Here is a 23643-nt window from a genome sequence, read left to right as displayed (position 1 = left end):
AAAACAAAACGGGAACAAATACAACATTTAAAATAAAGAACAAGTAAATTTAAATCAACAAACTGACCAGTATTTCAATGGGAACTATGCTCCTCTCACTGACCACCAATGAAAGAGGTGCCCCTTCCGGAAGTGCAGTGGGGGCCGGATAAATGGCCTCAGGGGGCCGCATGTGGCCCGTGGGCTGTAGTTTGGGGACCCCTGCATTAGAGGATCACAGAGAATGAACAAATAGGCAGACAGGTGAAAGGACAGATGGCTAGACAAATTGACACTATGACAACGGGAAGAATAATAACCGCCGCTAACCCCTTTGGCTGGGCTAGAGTTGGGGTTGGCATTCAGTCACTTAACATTCAGTAAAATGTGCCTCCTGTGGAGGGCGTACTTCGTGAAGACTGTGCTTATGAAGGCTGGGAGGAGGTCGGCTGCCCCGTCCCTTTCCTGGAGGGGCACACGCTGTCCTGGGGAGGCAGTCACAGGCACAGACAATTTCAAAACTGTGAGAGTCCAACAGAAGCCGAATGCCCCGATGCTGGGCAAGGACAGAGGTGGGGGGGGCCTCTAAGTGTAGTCGGAGGAGTCTGTAGGGTGACTCTGTGAAAAAGGACAGAACCATGTCATGACAACAGGTGGAAACTGGCTCTCACTGGCAAACCAGAGTGGATGGTCACCCTAAGAATGAGGGTCAGGAAAACATCTTGGAGTTGATGGGTTTATCGGTAGATTAGGATGGTTGTGTTCAAGTGCTTCTCTGTCCCTTACTAATGGTGGGACCATGAATACGTTACTTAACTTCTTTAAACCTCCAATTTCCTTGTCTCTAAAACTGGAAGCTCCTATAGCACCACTCATGAATGAGTAAAACTAACTTATATCTGAGTTATTAATTAACCAACTTATTAAAAACTCTTTTTTTTTTTTTTTTCCGAAGTTGGAAACGGAGAGGCAGTCAGACAGACTCCCGCATGCGCCCAACCGGGATCCACCCGGCATGCCCACCAGGGGGCGATGCTCTGCCCATCTTGGGGCGTTGCTCTGCCACAATCAGAGCCATTCTAGCGCCTGAGGCAGAGGCCATGGAGCCATCCTCAGCACCTGGGCCAACTTTGCTCCAGTGGAGCCTTGGCTGTGGGAGGGGAAGAGAGAGACAGAGAGGAAGGAGAAGGGGAGGGGTGGAGAAGCAGATGGGCGCTTCTCCTGTGTGCCCTGGCCGGGAATCAAACCCGGGACTCCTGCACATAAGGCCAACGCTCTACCACTGAGCCAACCGGCATGGGCCTTATTAAAAACTCTTAACAGAAAGAGGCTAATATAATTCTTTTTCAAAACAGAAAAAAAGGAGGTGGGCAATCCTTATTATTATGGTACTAAGAGAGATGAAATATTTTCCCCTAAATCCATGGCTATTACACTTTCTTATTCACTGAAAAAAAAAAAAGTGATTCCATTTAAAAGTTGTCTATTTAAAACTTAAGTCAGTTCAATGTACTATACTGGTAAACTGTAGAAAAATAAAAAACACAAAAGAATGGACAATAAATAAAAATAAACTCCAAATTACTATTTAGAGACAATTGCTCTTGGTAGCACCTTGATCTTTCTTTTTCACTTTCTTTCCATTTGTGTTTACTAAAAAATGCTAAATAGATTTTTTTTAAAAATCAGGATTATGCAATATTGTATTAATAAAAAAAATTTTAAAGTGTGGATAATTTGATTTTAATTTTTTATGTTTGACATTGTACTGTAATCATTTTCCTAGGCCATTATTTTTTTAATGCCCTTGTTCTTTAAAAATAATTTTTTAATGGCTGTCATGAATGCCCTCTTAAAGATATGGCATGATTTTTTCTTTTTGAATTTAAATTCTAACGCAGTAATATGATGATTAGCTTTGTGTGTGAATCTCTATTTGTACTATAAGTGTTTATTTAGGACAAGTGTCCGGAAGTGCAATTATTATAGTATAACAGGATGTGCTCCCTTATAACTCTCTGATTACACATCATTTTACTATTGCATGATCTTCCCGAATGCATGTTCACACTTAGGTTCACAGAGCCGTTTCTGTAGGTCCCCCTCCCCCCCCACTGGGAGTATCATGAAAACCTCTGCTGCAGTTGAGTAATGTTTGTTGAGTTTGAACAATTTTCGCAGATATTTACTGGACAGTAGTTCGTCTTCCTATGTAGAAAACACGGTTTAATTTTCTGTCTATAGAAATTTAGGGAATTGGTATTTGGTAAATGTGGTAACCTGGGTGCTGGTCTCTGATGTCTATTTAAAATACGAGCAATTTCAGAGAAGAAAAAATATATTTAATTTTTACTCAGATAAGAAGTTGGTTAATTAAACCTTAATTCAGGAAGACAACCTTCACTTCAAATTTTTTTTTTCCCTGTAGGTTATTCAAGCCTTACAGTCAGTAGATAATGCTTTTGGAATGTTGATGGAAGGTCTAAAACAGCGAAACTTAGACAATTGTGTCAATATAATCCTTTTGGCTGATCATGGTATGCTTTCTTTTTAAACAAATTATATTTTATCATTGATTATAGCTTACAAAAATAATAGTGATATATTAAAATCTGTACTTCTAGACCCAGAAGTTGCTGAGTAAGCAAAGAGTGAATTTTTGGATAAACGGTTATGAATAAAGGACTAAAATTTATATTTGTAGTTTAATTATTCTAACATTTCTTCTGAAAATCCATCCATACAGTTATGTATGTATGTATGTATGTATGTATGTATGTATGTATGTAAAAATAGAGTTAGTAGTACTTAATGGATGTGGTCAGATTATTATAAAAAAGTGGTTTTGGGGGAAGCTTCTTATCAGCAGGTGATTCGTTCCTATAGATTCACTATAGTTTGCAATATTTAGTTTTATCATGTACTGTGGATTACTTCTTAGTTATGTGAACAGAGTTCTATAAAGTCCCTGTCACTTCACATCTGTCTATCTTAGGTAAACTCCTTTATTATGCTTACCCTGAATGTTAAATAAGGAGGACAATTGCCACACCTTCCAACCTCTCACACAATTTTAAAGTACTCAGTCATTCAATATTTATTTTTATTTATTGATTTTAGAGAAAGAGAGGAAGAGGGGAGAGAGAGAAAGAGAGAGAGAAAGGGAGAGAGAAAGAGAGAAAGGGAGAGAAACATTGCCTTATTTTTCCACCAATTTATTCTTGGCTGATTCCTGTATGTGCCCTGACTGGGGATTGAACTTGCAACCCCAGTATATGGGAAGGACACTCTCACCAACTGATTCACCTGACCAGGGTCAACAAATATTTTATAAGTGCTTACTTATTTAATGTAGAGTACTTTATTACTTTATTAAGATATGGCGTATTCAAAAGTGCAGAAAGCAGTAATGGACCCTTTCTGGATAGAATGGCCAGAACTGTCTTCCCTGGGCGGGTACTCAGTGCTCTCCAACAGCTATGGAGGACCGGGTAGTGGGGAGAAGAGGAAGGGAGCATGTCTGCATGACTGTTGTTTATATTTTAGGACACAGATAAATATGAAACATGGTCATTTTAAACATTTCTAAAAAGATTCCTTAATCCTTGGCTTGCTGTTTTAAAATTAAAGGAAATATTTTAATGCATATCATGTTAAAAGAAATTATAAAATATAAAAATAAATATAAAAAAGAATAAAAATTAAAATTTAGAGAAGTCTGAAGAATCTTCAAATAAAACAGTTTAACAACCAAATTGACTTTAGAGCATTTGCGGCTATATAGTTCAATAATACACTTATGAAACATAAATACCCTCCAGCATTTATTCCCTTCCTGTACTGTTTTGTAAAACAATGCATGTTACTTTTTTAAAATTTAAAAATATAGGTACAAATTAGATATTATAAAATCTTATTTGCTTCCCACAGAGGATTTTCTTCAAAATGACTTGAATTAATCCACATTGAACAAGTGATCTATTTATATTTCCTGTCTAGTCTTCCCTTATAACACGCGCCTTCTCCTTCACTGCCGGGATTTTCAAGGTCTACCATTAAGGTTTTCAGTGCAACTTTGTTTATGATCTATAATATAAAATGTCTCCTATTTGACAGGATTAAAGACAACCAATTGCAACCATCTTTATACATTCAGTGTACATTTTTTTTTTTTTTTTTAATTTCAGGAATGGCTCAGACTTATTGTGACCAGGTGGAATATATGACTGATTACTTTCCCCAAATAAACTTCTACATGTATCAAGGGCCTTCCCCCCGCATCAGAGCTCGTAATATTCCTCATGACTTTTATAGCTGTAAGTATGAAGATATCCATACAGGGGAGAAAATAGTAACCCTGAAAGTAAACAACCATGGCCCCCTATTCTGAGGGTGTAGGGGTTCCCAGGCCCCTCTTCCGGCTTCTCGGGAAGACCACACTAAAGCAAATGAGAAATTCCCATGTTGAAGTTCAGTCAGCTTAGAAAGGCTATAGTAATACCCAATACTGTTGAGTTAAAATATAGTCTACTCCATTCTTAAATGTTGAAATAATTTTTGCTTAAAATAATTTTTACTTAATTTAACAGATCATAATCATTAATAAATGTATGTGTTGAATTCACCTGAGTTGTTCACATTTTTTTGTAGTTGTCAAGTATCAATTGTAATGTGATTTATATATCTCTCTTTTAAACAGTTAATTCTGAAGAAATTGTTAGGAACCTCAGTGTAAGTATATAGTCTCTTAACACATATTTAAGTTAATGTACTGTCTTTAATCTGGGTCTCAAGAAATTTATATTTTATATTTCTGGGTCCAAGCCACTTGTCATTGATTTTTAAAACCTTTTATATATGCATATCAGTTGCTTTTGTTGTAGTCGTTTACATTTTAGAGTTGACACCAGCACAGGAAATTAGTGTGTGGTAACAGCCCACTGACTCCTAGTTTTCATTGAATGGGCTGACACTTCATTCAAAGGGGCCATGTTAGTGAGCTTCAGGCAGCCTCACCATCAACATTTTTTTGTATATAACTTTTTTTAAATTGATTTTCATTTATTGTGTTTACATAGATTCTAGTGTTGCCCCGAATACATCCCCCTCCCCCATATTCCCCTCAACATCTCCCTTGCCCCCCTCCCCATAACACCCTCCCCCCTTCCCTTCAGGTCGATCCCATCCTATCATCCCCTTTCCCTCTGTCCTTTTTCCTCTGGCCCCTTTGATCTCTCCTCTGTCTCAATTCCGTTCCTCAGGTCACAGTGTTCCTTGGATTCCTCAACAAATGAGTGAAGTCATATGTTATTTTTCTTTTTCTGCCTGGCTTATTTCACTTAATATATATAATAGTTTCCGTGTCCATCCATGTTGTTGTGTATGACTTAATATCAGAACATAGTAAATCACAGAATCTTACAGATCTTTATGTACAGATCAGAAAAATCATCTCTTTAGCTTCTAAATATAATTAAAACTGTTTCTTGTTGGTTCCCACATCCCAGACCATATGAAAATGAGCAGGGCACATTCCGGAGAGCTTAAAACAATTTGAATTTGCCAAGGTGGGGTTCACTACACTTAGAAAGACCTGAAAATAGTCTTGTGTGGTAGTTTTAATAGTTCTATATATATTTAAAGTATATTCATAAATATATATTGCCTGACCTGTGGTGACGTGGTGGATAAAGCATCGACCTAGAACACTTAGGTCGTTGGTTCAAAACTCTGGGTTAGCCTGGACAAGGCACATATTGGAGTTGATGCTTCCAGCTCCTCCCCCTTCTCTCTCTCTCTCTCTCTCCTCTCCTCTCTAAAATGAATAAATAATTTTTAATTAAAAAAATATATATCTGCTATATTCATATATTCCAACTACTATATTCATGAGGTTTTCATTGTTTGGAGTAGACCTAAATTTTTAAAAGTGTAGTGATATGCAATTATAGTAAGAACTTTTAGGATAAAATGTGAATGTTAAAGATACACTGAGTGAAGATTAAACTTACTATAACCTAGGATCCATTGCAAGTTTGAAGTAGGAATGACCACTACAGCAAAAATCCTTTAGAGTATTAATTACTCTTTTTTTTTTCTCTTACACTTTCTAATATTCTGATCTTGAATAAACACGATATTCTACCTCTCCCTCTACTGGTGAAGAGTATACATGCAGTCAGTGTGCTTGTGCTGATTGGTGGGTAGTTGAGATTTTTTTCAATTTGTGAACTCTCTAAATCCATGCATTGTTTTCTTTTTTATCCCTTACTTCATCATCTGTATAGCTGAAGTCTTGTTGGTGAGGTCGAGACGGGAAGAATCTCAAATAATCCCACGGATACCGGAGATTAAATGCCACAGGTTTTGGAAATCCATGACTTGGCATCATAGATAAGGACTGAACCTGGAGCTACAGAGCCCCACCAAGATGGCTAACATTAGGCTAACAAAGGAATCCATTATTCCCAGGAACACATTTCTGGGAATAATGTACTAATACAACATTTCCCATACTGCTGTTTGATGGCCTATATTGAGCTTATATTAGACAAACATAACCAAATACAAACTGGCCGCTCAGTAAATTCCACGACATTCTGGTGGCATGACAGATAACAGCATCAACTTTTTGCTTAGGATAAAATGACCGAAATTTTATTACAACTCCAGTGTCATTATCTCAGAATCTCGAGTGCAAAAAGTAATCATTGACTTCTTCAGGGGTTAGCAGTGCACCTCAAATTTTCTTGAGATTTACTCTGACTACAGACTCTGCAGCGAGGAAAGTGTGACTTGTCTGATGATCTGTGGTTCTAACGGGCACATTGGGCACATTCTAGTCTCTTGTCATTTTGAGAGAACTGCATGCTCAGCAACTGCCATGGTGCCCTGGCCTGGAAGTTACAAAAATATTGGCTTAAAAAAGAAAGAATAAAATAAATAGATTTTTTAAAGCAAGTAATAATAAATGAAGAAGTAGAAAAGTAAGTCTAGCAAACTAAGCAAAAACAAACAAACAAAAAAACAAAAAACAACCTGGCAGGAATATCTGTGCGACAAATATCTCCCCACTTTTCATTCTGTAACGTACTTTCCCCCCCAACTTTCTATATTCCTTTTAAAACTGTTTTTGTTCAATTTCATAGTGTTTATTATTATTCTTATATAAATTAAACATGAGATAATAGTGACACAGACTTAAAGTATTCATGAGATTATTGAAGCTTAAAATAAATGAGAAAATTAAGGAGAAAAAAATTTTCTCCATGTCTATGTAAGAAACATCCAAACCCGTAGAGCAGGGGTCGGGAACCTATGGCTCATGAGCCAGATGTGGCTCTTTTGATGGCTGCATCTGGCTCTCAGACAAATCTTTAATAAAAAAAATAATAATGTTAAAAATATAAAACATTCTCATGTATTACAATCCATTCATTTCCTACTGCTCATGTTCATGGTTGCGGTGGGTGGAGCCAATCACAGCTGTCCTCCGGGACAACACCAAATTTTTATTGGATAATGTATACGTACACGGGTCGTTGTATGGCTCTCATGGAATTACATTTTAAAATATGTGGCGTTTATGGCTCTCTCAGCCAAAAAGTTTCCCAACCCCTGCCATAGAGAATTTGTAAGAGTTTATTTGAGCCAAAACTGACAACAGTTGATGAATAGCAAAAATCTCAAGTGCTTTGGAGAATAAGATTATTGGCAATTTTTTTATACATTTGAAATTAAGGAGGAAACTAAAGACGATTACAAAAAGGTGGATAAAAGCAAAGCAGGGATTGGATTACAAGATAGTTAACAAGATTCTGTGCTCTCTAGAGGGTAGTTTTATTTATTTGTAGAGTGTGTTAACCTAGATGCACAAGAACAATGGACAGGTCTTGCTTGAAACACCTTCACTAAAGAAATTATATGACTGGGGGATGACTAACTACGGTCACCTGCCCAGTTAGGAGAATATGATTAGATCACCCTGTGAGGTTACTCTCTGGAGAATTCCTTTTTCATTCGTACTTATATTCTTACCTGTATTATTTTTTCTCTCTTCAAAAAGCTCATGTAAGGAAAAATAAGTTCCTTCATAGTCTACTTCTCATTTTCTTGCTTTTTATACATGAATAGATATATATGAGTTTGATTTTGATTTTTACATATTTTAAAAATATGACAGCTAGGTACAACAGTAATAATTAAACAAACAACATTTCCTGTTTTTGAGAAATCCATGAATATTTTACAAATAGTGAGACTGTACTAGATGTAAAAAACTACTGACTTGATTTGAAAATTAAGCAAATATAGCTTATTTAAAGTGTAAATTAAGTCAATTGTGAAGGGATTTTTGGTGCAATTAAGGTGATTTACAATTTTTTACTCATCCTACTAATGTAGTATGTACTTATCATATATATTTTGGACTCAAAAGTACCATTTTAAATCAAAACTTATCTATCCAACTCAAAAAAGAAGAAAAAATTTATGGTAGGTAAAGATAAATATACATGAATAAAGTGAACATCAAACAATATAATTTATATTACATTTTTAATTGCAAACTAAATATTGTTGCAATAATAAAAATCCATAATTATGGAATGAGACCACATTTATAATAGATTTAACATTTTTGTTGCATTAGCTAAGTTTATATCTTCTTATTTAAAAAAAATGCTTAATAAATTTTCTTAGGAAGTAAAGTTGTTGAATTAGCTTTCACAGTTTATGTGTCATGAAGAAATAATTTATTTGAAACAAACAAGTATTGTGAGGATGTGGAGAAAAGGGAACCTTCATCCACTGTTGGTGGGAATGCAGCTTGGTGCAATCACTATGAATACTATATGAAGATTTGTCAAAAAATTAAAAATGGAACTGCCTTTTACCCAGTGATTCCACTTCTGGGTATAGAGCCGAAGAAGCCCAAAATACTAAAATGAAAGAATGTATGCATCCTGTGTTCACCGCAACATTATTCACAATAGTCAAGATGTGGAAGCAATCCAAGTACCCATCAATAGATGAACGGATAAAAAAAATGGTGGCAAAAAAAAAAAAATGGTGGCACATATATGTAATGATATATTACTCAGATTAAAAGGAATAAAATCTTATTGTTTGTAACAGCATGGATGGCCCTAGGGCGTATTATGCTAAATGAAATAAGTCAGACAGAGAAAGACAAATACCATATGATTTCACTTATATGTGGAATCTAAAGAACGAAACAATCCAGCTAGAAATAGACTCATAGATACAGACAATAGACTGAGAGTTGCGGGGAGAGGGTAGGGTGAAAAAAGGTGAAGGGATTAAGAATTGCAAATTGGTAGTTACAAAATAATCATAGAGTTGTAAAATACAGCATGGTATTAACATGTATGGTGCTAGGTAGGTACTTGAAATATCAGGGGATCACTTTATAGAGGATATGATTGTCTAACCACTATGCTGTACACCCAAAACTAATACAGAGTGACATTGGATGTAAACCATAATTAAAAAATAATTTACCTCTTTTTCAGTGTCGAAAACCTGATCAGCATTTCAAACCGTATTTGACTCCTGATTTGCCAAAACGACTACACTTTGCCAAAAACGTCAGAATTGACAAAGCTCATCTTTTGATGGATCGCCAGTGGCTGGCTATGAGGTTTGTGTGTCTTTTTACTTATAATACTTGAACAACCATCTTTCATTATAAATTTACTTGCCCTTACCCATCTATTATGGCCATGTACATTTTTTTAAGCATGACATATTCTTACCTTTCACATGCTATCCAGAACTTCTGTGTTTGAAACAAGTGTTCTCAGATTGCGGGTTTTAGCTTTCTAACCTTCACGATGTAGCTGAGAAGGAGGAATACGGCTGAGACGGTTCGCTGGCCCTTCCAGAGACTATCAGCACCATCACATTTGCCCCCCGCCCCCAATGTGGTCTCCTTTAGGCAGCAGGCAGGATATGAAGACGCTATCAGTTGTCTTCCAGGCTGGCTCTTTAAGATCTTTGCCATCTTTGTGGTTTTTATAAGGGAGCACATTAATGGCTGTAAGGCCAAGCCAACCAATTGGTTGTCATATTTCTTTTTCTCTAGTTGTAATTGTAGCTCATGTTGATCATTGAGCATTTGTAAAATATGTATTTAAGGAAAACTAAAATCATTCTGAATCACTGCATCCCCAAATAACCAATTCGTTCATTGATTTAACAAGATTTTATTGGTGCTTGCTGTGTCCCAGACCTTGTTCCAGGCATTTGAGGTGCAGAAATAGAAATGATTCCTGCCCTCCTCATCAAATGGGGAAAACTGATCATCAGCCAGTAGACATATAAATACACACTTGCTGGTAGTCTAATGTTTTCTATCTTAAAATTTTTATTCCAATATTTTTTCTATGTACATAAGTGGATATAAATAGAGTTGGATCATATTCTGGTTTTTGGCCTTATTTCTATGCTACCTAATGCCAGGGGAAATACAGAGGATAGTGGGATTAGAGTGGCTGGAAGGTATGTTTAACAAAGAAACAGGAGGCAAAGGAAGTTGGGCTCTAATACAAGTGTGTGCAGATGAAGAACTGGACATTTGGCAGAGCCTATTTTATAAGGTACTAGGAAAGCCAAGCAGGTACGTTGCTAGGCCAGAGTGTGCAGTTTCACACCCGGACACTAGATGGCACTGGCCTCTCTTTTTGAGACGAGTTTAATAACCTTTTTGTGCATCAGTGGGCTATATTGAGGCTCAGAACAGCATTCTCTAAAAGGAGGTTAAAATAGGTGAACAAAATTAAGCTTTATTAATAGTAAACATGTAGGATTGTTAGTAATATATGTATGTAATATATAAATAAATATATGTCCAAATATGGGTAAGTTCTCCAAATAGTTATTGTTAGGAATATGAGATCAAAGAAGTTAGGAGACCACTGGTACAAATTAGTGTCCATCCATCCCATAACATGACCTATGACTTATAGAAAGAGAGCCCAGCCACCACAATACCTCTGGGTTTCATGCATTAATACCCAGTCTCAAATTATGAGCTTTGTACATTTAATAGTTAGCAGCAAGATTAAAAAAAAAAAAAAAAAAGGCAGCAGCCAGGAGGCAGGGGTGTGTGTATTGAAGACCTGACTCTGCAACTCTAATAGCTTGTTGTGAGAACTTGGACAAACTGTTATCTTAATTATTCTCATCTGTAATGCAAGATGAGCCCAGTTTGATTATTTTCTTGCTGTTAGCATGCAAAGTAACTTACACATAGGAAATGTTTATGCAACCCAGAACAGAACACCCAAGGGTCTCATAAGAAGAAGTGTGGGCTCATTTTATCTTCAATGCTTAACACCTGAGTCTCAGACTACCCCTTTTCTAAATTAAAAAAAAAGTAGACAGTCCTTTAGTCATGGTAGTCAATTTTTATTATTTTTTATTATTTTTTATTTATTTTTTATTATTTATTCACTTTAGAGAGGAGAGAAAGGGAGACAGAGAAGAGAGAGAGACAGGGGGGAGGAGCTGGAAGCATCAAGTCCCATATGTGCCTTGACCAGGCAAGCCCAGGGTTTCGAACCGACGACCTCAGCATTTCCAGGTCGACGCTTTATCCACTGCGCCACCACAGGTCAGGCCGGTGGTCAATATTTGATAATTAGATTAGGTTCCCATTTCTAAATTACTGCAAATTCGTCATATAGTATAATCTATATTGTCTTTATTATCATCCTTATTTTTCCCAAAGTGTGTTAGATTTTATTAATTTTGGGAAACCAAATTATTTGGAACTATAGTTGAAGCATTTAAAGTGCCCTATCAGAGAAGCATAAATAATAACTTTTTATTTTATTGGAAAGAAGCTTTATATTTATTAGAAGCTGACAGATACGTCCCTGGCACCTTTCTAAGAAATGGCAATAGACACAGTTTCCTCCCCTAAAGATCTCAGGGGACAACAGTTGTAATCCAGTGGAACAACTGCTGCACTAGGATCAAGTACAGGCACAGGTGTGGTCAGAGAATGTCCTGGTCAGCATGATTCATACTCTGTGTTTTAAAGACTCATAATGAATTAGGCTAAAATGCTGCCATGCACAGCAGATCCGCCCTGTGCATTTGCGTAGTCTGTGCATTGCAAGAGGCACTCAGCCAAAAAAGATGAGTGGGAGCAGTGAGGTAACCCTCCCTCAGCTCACCAAGCCCTGACATGGGCTGTATCTGCAGGAGGAAAGGAAATATTTCTCTTTGCTGAAAGGCACCCATCTGCTTGCCAAACCTTGAGCACTGCCAGGCTGTGTCTTTTCAGAGATGGTTCTTTCTCTAAACGCTCCTCCCAGAACAGTGGGGCACCTTTTGAAAGCCAGCAGCAGCCCTGTGGCAAGAAGTGAAAGAAAGAAAGAGTCAGGTTTCCAGGCAGAAGAACTAGATTTCAGCAATGGCAAGTAGTCCTGTATCCTTCAAGCGCAGCATGAATGAAGCTGCATTCTGCATGAAGGACTTTATCTGTCCTGGCTAAGGAGTGTGACTTTGACCAGGAAAAGAGTAAGAACACACTGGACAAGGTGGCTGGAGGTGTATATAGTGGGATTTACATTTCAGAGAGCATACTCCAGCTGCCACATAGAGGAGGATGATCAAGTGAGTGTCAGGGAGGCCACTTAGGAAGATGTGAAGAAATCCATTCTTTAGTGTTACAGTAGTCCCAGTGAGGCTGTGGAGCAGTGGGGGAACAAAGGAAAGACTAGGTAGGTCCATATTACCAGGAAAGGAGTGATTATAGTGAACTCATAACTCAGATAACAGGCTAGTAGTTAACAGCAGTTCATCATGTTCTGTCCCACATTAGTATTCATTAAGACATGAATTTCATTTTCCGCAGTGGTAAATCGTGTTAAATAGGCTTAGTGGTGTGAGTGTGTGTATGTGCTTTATGGACAGAGTCTGAGTTAGATAAACTAGGACATTTGTTCAGATCAGAGGTGATGAGGATCTAACTTAGATCGACAGCAGTAGAAGAGCAAAGCAGGAGAACATGATGAGGAAGATACTACAGAGAAAGATAGGACTTGGAAACTGATTGGGTATCAAAGAATCTTGCTACTTTCCCATTCGTGTTATTACCCAGCTTTGGCAGAGATCTTGACTTTATTAATTATACATGAAGAAGATAAAAAAAAAAAGAATTAGTTCCAAAAGATTTCATATAGTACTTGAAAGTTGACTAAATTATGACAGATAAAATCAACTCATCTTTTCCAAATGACAGTTTCTGTTTTTCCATATGTGATTTCCAGCACCAGATTAATAGTTGGAAACATGAGCAGAATAGTTAAAAGAGCAAGTTTCTAAAGTTTTCACTGGCGATGAGAAATAGAGCTTATTCAAACAATATATTTTTTATACTTTGGTTCCAAATAAAGATTTGTAATATTTACTAAAGTTTTTTAATTGAGTTGGGTTAGCAGTGAGAGTTTTTAAAAAACACACAGATTTTTCTGAAAATAGAAAGATAAAGAAAGGATTGTTTTTAGAAAAAGTTTCCAATGACTTGGTTCAAATGACCTTTTCTTTCTTTCATTAATGAATATGCTAGCTTCCCATAGACAATTAAAATCTTCATTATCCCTAATCAGATAGTTCCAGTAATCTTTTTATTTATTTATTTATTTATTTATTTATTTATTTATTTATTTATTTATTTATTTTTTAGTTCCAGTAATCTTGGGGAATCAAATATCTATGCAGTAAGGAAAAAAATAGTTTTTAAGCAACTTTTACCTTATGCTAACAATTTTATTGGAACTTAGTAAGGTAAGGACATGACCTGGTACCGAAGGGTCATCAAATGTAAACCCCTTATGAACAAGACTCCCCATACTCCCCTTCCTGCTAGCACTTAGCCTCTTCTGTCCTTCTCTCTTTTGGATAGAGTTGAGTGTGGCCTGCTCAGTACTGTGACTTATTTATTTTTTTATCTTTAAGATTTATTTTTATTTAAGCTGAGTAAAAGTCAGTTATAATTTTTTTTTTAAAGTTGGTTTTTTAAGACACAAAGTCCTGCTCACAGTTTAGCCTACAATTTAAAAATGAAAACATTGTGTGTGTGTGTGTGTGTGTGTCTGCGTGTGTGTTTGCCTTGGGAAGTGGGAAGTGGTCGAGTGGGGAAGCAAATAAGAGAAATCTTTTAAGGCCAATGTTTATTTTATTTTATTTTATTTTATTTTATTTTATTTTGTATTTTTCTGAAGCTGGAAACGGGAAGAGACAGTCAGACAGACTCCCGCATGCGCCCCACCAGGATCCACCTGGCACGCCCACCAGGGGCTACGCTCTGCCCACCAGGGGGCGATGCTCTGCCCCTCCAGGGCATTGCTCTGCCTCGACCAGAGCCACTCTAGCACCTGAGGCAGAGGCCAAGGAGCCATCCCCAGCGCCCGGGCCATCTTTGCTCCAATGGAAAGGCCAATGTTTAGAAATAGGAGTCTTTTATTTTTTTTCCTTACGAGACCTAATTTAGACTGGTATAACATTGTTGCTTTAAAAAAAAAATCAAGGTTCATTGATTGCTATTTCATTTTCTATATAAAAATTAACTACTTATAAAATTACTGAGACTGCTCAATTCAAACATTAAAATGTGAAAAAGTACTCAAAAGATAATTAAATTTGAAAAGTCATTCAAGTAATAGAGCAACAGCCCATGGAAGAAAATCTCAAAAGTTAAAAATAAACTCTTGAGTTTATAGGATATCCTGGCTTGTCCTTATCAAGTATTATTATTATTATTATTTTTTAATAATTTCATTTTTTAATGGGCAACATCAATAAATCAGCATACATATATTCAAAGATAACAAGTCCAGGTTATCTTGTCGCTCAATTATGTTGCATACCCATCACCCAAAGTCAGATTGTCCTGTCACCTTCTATCTAGTTTTCTTTGTGCCCTCCCCCTCCCCCTCCCCCTTTCCCTTTCCCTCTCCCCCCTCCCCCCGTAACCACCACACTCTTATCAATGTCTCTTAGTCTCACTTTTATGTCCCACCTACATATGGAATAATGCAGTTCCTGTTTTTTTCTGATTTACTTATTTCACTTCGTATAATGTTATCAAGATCCCACCATTTTGCTGTAAATGATCTGATGTCATCATTTCTTATGGCTGAGTAGTATTCCATAGTGTATATGTGCCACATCTTCTTTATCCAGTCATCTATTGATGGGATTTTTGGTTGTTTCCATGTCCTGGCCACTGTGAACAATGCTGCAATGAACATGGGGCTGCATGTGTCTTTACGTATCTTATCAAGTATTATAATTAACTTGCTTTGAGTATTATTTATTCATACTTTTATTATATTTTACTGGACATCTCTGCCATAAAATGAAAATCAATACTTTTTCCAATTCCAAATATTTATTCTTAAAGCAAATTACAAAAAAAAAAAAAAAAAAAGAAGCAAATTACATATTAATTAAACTTAATTCTTAATAACACTACAAGCCCTAGCTGGTTAGCTCTGTGATAGAACGTTGGTCCAGCATGTGGATGTCCCAAGTTTGATTCCTGGTCAAGGCACACAGAAGAAACACCCATCTGCTTCTTCACTGTTCTCCCTCTTACTTCTCCTTTCTCTTTCCCTCCTGCAGCCATGGCTCAATTGGAGAAAGTTACACCGGGTGCTAGGATGGCTCTATTGCCTTTGCCTCAGGTGCTAAGAAGAGCTCAGTTGCTGAGCAATGGAGCAATGTCCCAAATGGGCAGAACATCACCCCCTAGTGGGCTTGCTGGGTGGATCTTGGTCAGGGTGAATGCAGGAGTCTGTCTCTCTGCATCTCCTCCTCTCACTAAATAAAAATAAATAAATAAATAAAATTTAAAAATTATGCTATAAACATTAATGTGTAAATGTACAGAAATTGAACATTTAAATGAAGACAAATTCTTTTTTAAATCTATGGCTTTTTTGTTATCCTTTTGTCAATGTCTAAGAATAAAGGCTTTTGGCTGTTCTTTGTAGATCCTGGAATTCTCTTTACTTCTCTTCTACCATTCTGTTTGTTTCTGTAGGGTTATATATTTTAGCATGAAAATAACTATATTCTGTTGTTGACAGAAAAATTTACTTAACATAAAAGCAGAAGTTACAGAAAAATTCACTAAAACCCAATTTGCAATAAGATCTCATATCAAGAGATTATCAGAGTGTAATAATATATTATTATATCGTTTCTTTATAGGAGTAAATCCAGTGCAAACTGTGGAGGAGGAAACCATGGTTTTGACAATAAATTTAAGGCCATGGAGGTAATTTTATGCTTATTTTTTTAAATGAATATTTACTGAGCACCTACTTTGTGACAGGTAATGTTCAGGACTCTTGACTACATGTGTAAACAAAAGAGATCAAGATCCCTGCCCTCATGAAGTTTCTTTTTCCCCCCTCAAGGGGATACAGACAATTGGCATAATTAATGAATATAGTATTTGGTATGGTAGGGGGTTAGTGTATTTGGAAATAAAGAAAAAGTAAAGCAGAGTAGGTGAAATTTAGGGGAGGTTGTGGTTCCATGGGGGCAGTACGAAGCTTTAAGTAGGGTGGAGAGGATAAGATTTATTAAACTGATATTTGAACAGAGACTTTAAAAAAGTCAAAGAAATATCCTTTCAAATACTAGAAGACAAGTGTCCTAGCAAGAGGAAACAGGCCGTGCAAAGGCTGTAAGGTAAGAATGTGCCTGATGCGTTGGGGGCGTGAGAGCCTTTGCAGACTACTGGAAGGCTGTCAGACTGTGGCAGCAGCTGATTGGAGGGGAAGAGGTGAGAGTTCAGTTGGACATGTTAGACTCAAAATATTCATTAGGCCTGTAAGTAGAGATATTGTGTTGGCAATTCAAGGAAAGGTCTATCTGAAGATGAAAAATTGACCTGTAGGTGTATAAATTAATTAAAACAGGGGTAGTCAACCTTTTTATACCTACCGCCCACTTTTGTATCTCTGTTAGTAGTAAAATTTTCTAACCACCCACCGGTTCCACAGTAATGGTGATTTATAAAGTAGGGAAGTAACTTTACTTTATAAGATTTATAAAACAGAATTATAGCAAGTTAAAGCATATAATAATAATTACTTACCAAGTACTTTACGTTGGATTTTCGCTGTTTGGCAGAATAAATCTTTATAAAACAACTTACTATAGTTAAATCTATCTTTTTATTTATACTTTGGTTGCTCCGCTACCACCACCACGAAAGCTGGACACCCACTAGTGGGCAGTAGGGACCAGGTTAACTACCACTGATTTAAAAGATATGGAACTAGATAAGAGCCTCAGAGATTAAGTGTAGGTAGAGAGGAGGACCTAGAACTGAGCCCTTGGCACTATTACTTGAAAAGATTGAGAGAAAAAGAATTACTAGCAAAGAGACCTAGAATTAGAGCCAGCGAGGAAGGAAGAAAGCCAGTAGTAGCATGTGGTGTTATATAAGCTCAGGAAAGAAATACTTTGGAGGTGTCCAATATTCCCCCACAAGGAGAAGTTTATGATGTTTGAAACCTGATCGTCTTGTCTAGTTCCATTTGTAACACACACACACATACCCACACATCCTTTTCAAATAGAAAAAAATGCGTTAGGCTCTTTTTTTTTTTTTTTTCTGAAGCTGGAAACGGGGAGGCATGCGCCCGACCGGGATCCACCTGGCACGCCCACCAGGGGGCGATGCTATGCCCATCCGGGGCATCGCTCTGTCACGACCAGAGCCACTCTAGCACCTGGGGCAGAGGCCAAGGAGCCATCCCCAGCGCCCGGGCCATCTTTTGCTCCAATGGAGCCTCGGCTGCGGGAGGAGAAGAGAGAGACAGAGAGGAAGGAGAGGGGGAGGGGTGGAGAAGCAGATGGGCGCTTCTCCTGTGTGCCCTGGCCGGAATCGAACCCGGGACTTCCTCACGCCAGGCTGATGCTCTACCACTGAGCCAACCGGCCAGGGCCAAATGTGTTAGGTTCTTTATGAATATACTGCTTCTTAACATTGTCATCATGAGTTATATGTCTTGGTAAGAATTTTAAAAATCTCTGGTGACAGAGAACTTCTCTGTTAATTAGGGTACTATTTGATAAAATAAGTTAATTACTGCAAAGAAAACCAATGCCTCCAATTTTTTGTTGATTATCTTGGGAAATAAATAAGTAAGTAAGTAAATAAATAAATAAATAAATAAATAAATAAATCCTTAGGACCAGATAAGTATTTATGTTTGATAATTTTCTTCTAGTTGTTTATAATCTAAAACAATTAGATCTGTTATGAAGAATATAATTAATTCATTAATAGAAATAAATACTTAAATCTTTTTATACTAAAAATTTTAAGGGATAGATATTTGAGAAATCAGTGAGTTAGTACAAATTATGCAAAAACTTAATACTCAATAACTTCAACATTTTTGTCGTGTTAACATATTTGAGCAATAATAGGAAAGAAATATGAAAATAATATATAATGACATATAATGAATTTCTAATTTATTTTGTCCAGATATTATAGAATTCTGCTGACTTTGGTTGCCCAATGTTGCTTGTATTCTCCTAGTCCTAGGAAGTGAGTGGAAGCTGGCAGATTTAGAAAAAATAAATGTAGAATAGATTATATTTGATTGGAATTGGTACAACATCACAGGTGGAAATGCTGTAAAAGTCATTTTAAAGAATGACTTTACAGGTTAGGTTAGAAATCTGTAAAGAAATCCTTACAGAGGCCTAAATACAAATAGAATAGTTGTAATGGAAAGATTTTATGTCATTTCCAACATCTGTCTTTAAGTTCAGATGACATCTGGTAATAATAGTAGGATTGTTTCCACCCAGGCTCTCTTTCTGGCACACGGACCCAGTTTTAAAGAGAAGACTGAAGTTGAACCATTTGACAATATTGAAGTCTATAACCTAATATGTGGTAAGTATATATACATAAGTTCAACAGCAAAATGTGGATATAATTTATATATATATATTTATATATAGATTTCAGAATATGTATATATTCTGAAAGTGTTGCTAAATTGAATCCCAGGGCCGGAGGCTCTGCATTAAGAAAACGAAAAGTAGAAAATAATTATTATTTAAAATGATTCATCTTTAGAGTGAATTCTTTTTGTTTTTCTAATAGTGCTAGACATTAGATCTCAGGACACCAGCTTTTCTGTTAGTTAGATACTATATGAAAATTTAATTTAATAAAACTTAGATAGCTAGAATTATACTTGCAACTTTCAAAGCAGGAAAAATACACCTAGAAACACAAGTATTCTCTTGTAATCACAGAGAAAAAAGCTTCTGGCATAAAAGGAAGGATAAGAAAGTCCTATTTGGAGAGACACCTGTTATTATTACCTTAAGTAATAAAGGTTTAAGGAATCTAACCTACCTTTCTGTTTACAAGCTTTCCTCAGACCATTGTGTTAACAAACTATTTATGTAAGCAAGGCAATGAATAAGTTAGCTTTAGGAATTCAGACATAAACATGCTTACAATTGTTCATCTTAATCTCGCCAAGGCCTATAGTAACTGAGTATGACTAAGAAACCAAAAAGTATCTATTTAAAAATAATGTGTTGTTGCCTTAACAATTTAAATTTTTGGTTCCCAAGGTGAGTTTGCAGTCAGGGCTGCTGGTCCACTATAGGGAGGCTTAGAATGAGCCAGGTAGGATTCTAGTTCTAGGAGAGGGTTGTTTGGTCATACTCAGCAGGAGCCACTTAAAAGTCTATGTTTGTAACAATAACAAAAAAAACCCTTTTGTATATTCTGCTTTTATAGAAAAAAGTTAGAGAAAGTTCTCTAAATATTAAACAAAATTCACTAGTTTAATTTTTTAAATTTTTATTAATTTTAATTTATTGGATGGATTTAAAGTATTTCACTCAATATGACACCCTCACCAAGCACCTCCATGTCCCCCATGACACCCCCTTTGTCGCCCTCCCGAACTCCCTCCCCCTTCCCTCTGGGATTTGCTGTCCTGTTATCTCTATCTATGTGTTATGTATGTATAATTTCATTTGTTTTACCAAAAAATGTGCTAATAAACCATGATATGCGTAAGGAACAAAGTGTTTGTTGTAGCGATTGATGATCCTTGTGTTTGGAGAAAAAGAAACAGTTCCTGAAAGTTTCTGCCGCCTATCCACAGCAACTCTCCCTGGTCTCTAGAAAGACTAGGTGATGGAGACTCTGGGGAAGTCAGTAAACCAAGTGGCATAAGCAGTTTGTGACTGCATCAGAGCAGAGCTTATTAAAGGAAGCGAACAGTGGGTGTGTTCTTCCATCTCCTACACGGATGTTGTTGCCTTCCAATTTAAATCCACTTTGAACTTATTTTTTTTTAAAACAGATCTTCTACACATTCAGCCAGCACCAAACAATGGTACCCATGGTAGTTTAAACCATCTTCTGAAGGTGCCTTTTTATGAGCCAACCCACGCAGAGGAAGTGTCCAACTTTTCTGTTTGCGGATTTACTAACCCATTGCCCACAGACACTCTAGATTGTTTCTGCCCTAATCTACCGACAGTAAGTAGTAACTTCATGTATCTATAGGAAATGTAAGAGGGAAAGCTAATTCATGAGCAAGGTTGGCTGGCAACCAGGTTTGTGTTCTAGCCTGCATATTTACCAAGTAAATGGACTTGGGTTCACCTGGGAATGAGAGATATACATTAAGTATGTAAATTTGCTTTGGAAACTGGAAAGCATTATTTGGAAATTGTTAATTCTCTTGAGAGCTAACTGTTTTTAATCATTCAAAATAGTAGAATCTTAGAACTTTTATTGAATTTCCTCATAAACCATTTCTTCTATAGCAGGGGTCCCCAAACTTTTTACACAGGGGGCCAGTTCACTGTATCTCAGACCGTTGGAGGGCCGGACTATAAAAAAAACTACGAACAAATTCCTATGCACACTGCACATATCTTATTTTAAAGTAAAAAAACAAAACGGGAACAAATACAATATTTAAAATAAAAAACAAGTAAATTTAAATCAACAAACTGATCAATATTTCAATGGGAACTATGCTCCTCTCACTGACCACCAATGAAAGAGGTACCCTTCCAGAAGTGCCGCGGGGACCGGATAAATGGCCTCAGGGGGCCGCATGTGGCCTGCGGGCCCTAGTTTGGGGACCCCTGTTCTATAGCTTAAGAATCAGATAGTCGTGGATGGTTATTTAGAGCAGAAATGGCTGGGAGGGTGCAGGGATTGTGATCTAGGGTCGAACACACCCATGGGCATAGGTGCTGTGGAATCCATTCAGGAGAAAGCCTAGCATTCCAAAGGTAGGTATTCCTTGGATAACAGCGGGAGAGTTCCTTCAGGCAGTGCTCGGAGGCTGGCTGACAGACAGTATGGGGAGGTTCCTTCTAATGGGTCTGGGGACTTGCTGAATTCAGAAGCAGAACTTTAGATTCCAGGAGACTTTCAGAAAGGTGAGATTCCAGTGTGAGGAGGGGCCCTCCCAGAGGCAAGGAGTCAGAGCAGGAGCTCAGAATACAAGGACCAAGCCTACGTGTGAGATTGAGAGCAATGGACCATCTTCTAAAGGTGCTTTTTTATGAGCCAACCCATGCAGAGGAAGTGTTCAACTTTTCTGTTTGTGGATTTACTAACCGAAGATTTCAGAATGGCTTTGGAGCCCACTTATCAGGAGTCTATGAAGCTAAAACTAATGTCATTTTGATGCCAAGTTCAAAATGTGGTTGTAGAACTAAATAAACCAGCTGCTGACCCAGGTACGAACTATTCCTTATAGCCAGGAGTCAGCAAAAACTTCATATTCTCTAATTCTCAAAATGACATTACACTACATTACTAAATAAAAGCATAAAATAATCAACAACAGCAAAAAAAGGCTTCAAGGGACAAAAGTCCTGTCAAGTTTCCCAATAACAAGCAGACGCAACAAAGATCAAAGTGAGCATGTGGGTTTTCTACTTGCTGCTCCATATACTTCAATGGAACTTCCATTAAAAAAAAAAAAAAAAAAGTAAGCCTGACCTGTCATGGTGCAGTGGATAAAAGCATTGACCTGGAATGCTGAGATCACCGGTTCAAATCCCTGGGCTTGCCCAGTCAAGGCACATACAAGAAACAACTAGTATGAGTTGTTCCCATACATTGCCCCCCTCTGCACATCAATAAATAAAATCTTAAAATAAAAAGAACAAAAGACATTACAAAGCAAGTGCTTTAGCCTCCATTTTAATGATCAAGAGGGCTCAGAGAAGTTAGCTAATTTGTCCAAGGTTTACAGAAGCTTGGTCTACCTACCTGCAAGGCCAAGTTCTCCTCTGTAAAGAATGCCCTTTGCTATTCAAGGGGTGGTCTCAGGATCAGCAGGTGTATCACTCACAAGCTGGTTAGAGATTCGGAATCTCAGGCCCCACTGAGTTTAGACTTGGTGACTCAGCATCTGCATTTCAACAAGGCCGCCCAGTGAGCTGTATGCAGATTAAAGTCTGAGAAACCTTGGGACACTTTCATCTCCATTTAGTAGTTAATTCTAGCTGTGGTCAGAATGTTTTGCCTCATTATCAATGATATGATTGCAAACTCCCACACAACAGTATCCCGAAGAATAGTACTGTATTTCTAAGTAGGTGGCAGAAATGGAACTTAAAGTCAGTTTAGTCTGGCTTCTTTGTTCAGTAGTAAAACACTCACGTGACTACTGCAGAAATAATCTTGATCATTTAAAACGTATGTAATTACCTTAACTTTACCCCCTCCCCACTGTCTTGCAGAACGCTGATGTAGAATCCGTGAATACAATGCTAAAGCTCACTCCAGATGAAAGTAAGTCAGCAGAATGCATGTTAAGTCTTTGATGTTTTGACCTAACAAAACACAATTATTGCCTTTTGGAATTCTTCAAAATAAGGTCTCAGGGACTTTTGTTCATGAAGATATTATTACCAATGTAAGGAGGGGGAAAAAAACCCACAAACCAAACCCAGAACTAATAACAATAGCAAACATGAGGTAGTCACAATGGTTCCAAAAACATAATAGATTCCTTGCAATGGTTGTGCTTCATCTAGTCCTCTATTTCCTTTATTAGCTGTGAACAGACCAAACCACCTAGGTTCAGTCCTACTGCTCCCTGGCTGTGTAACCTGGGCCAAGATCACCTGACCTTTCTATGCCTCAGTCTCCTCTATGGCAAGGATATCCACATCACATAGTTATAAAGATTAAACAAGTTAATCCGTGGAAAGAGTTTAGAACAGTGCCTGGCCAACAGCAGTATTATTAATATGTATTATCTTCTGAGTATTCTTGTATTAAACTTACTAGGCCTATTTCATCATTTATAAATGGGTATATTTGTTATGAAAATTAAACGACTTAATAGGGGTGTGTACTTAGAACAGTACCTGGCACACAGTATGAGTCAGTTGTATGTTGGTTGTCTGATAATCTTTGTATAGTCGGTTGAGTGTTATTCCACAGCACAAATACCCCACAGGACTTCTAACAATCAATAATTTATGTATTTTTAGATTACAATAGCAAATAAGTAAAAAGAAATACATTAGGACATACCTATTTTAAAATTCCAATATTTTTCCTTTGACAATTATTAAAGTAGATCA

General features: G+C 37.1%; 1 protein-coding gene across 1 annotated transcript in view; it reads left to right on the top strand.

The window, feature by feature from the left end:
* Positions 1–23643, top strand: part of ENPP3 (ectonucleotide pyrophosphatase/phosphodiesterase 3) — an 85168-nt gene that overhangs the window by 40215 nt on the left and 21310 nt on the right. The window contains exons 12-19 of the mRNA XM_066373215.1: positions 2408–2516; positions 4167–4295; positions 4679–4710; positions 9513–9640; positions 16228–16294; positions 18856–18943; positions 20382–20560; positions 22792–22843. Of these exons, the coding sequence (XP_066229312.1) occupies positions 2408–2516; positions 4167–4295; positions 4679–4710; positions 9513–9640; positions 16228–16294; positions 18856–18943; positions 20382–20560; positions 22792–22843 (784 nt within the window). The remainder of the gene's footprint in view (positions 1–2407; positions 2517–4166; positions 4296–4678; positions 4711–9512; positions 9641–16227; positions 16295–18855; positions 18944–20381; positions 20561–22791; positions 22844–23643) is intronic.

The sequence above is a fragment of the Saccopteryx leptura genome, chromosome 3 (assembly GCF_036850995.1).
Source record: "Saccopteryx leptura isolate mSacLep1 chromosome 3, mSacLep1_pri_phased_curated, whole genome shotgun sequence".
Taxonomy (NCBI): domain Eukaryota; kingdom Metazoa; phylum Chordata; class Mammalia; order Chiroptera; family Emballonuridae; genus Saccopteryx; species Saccopteryx leptura.
Note: the sequence above shows the minus strand (reverse complement) of the source record. Positions and strands in the feature narration are given on the sequence as shown.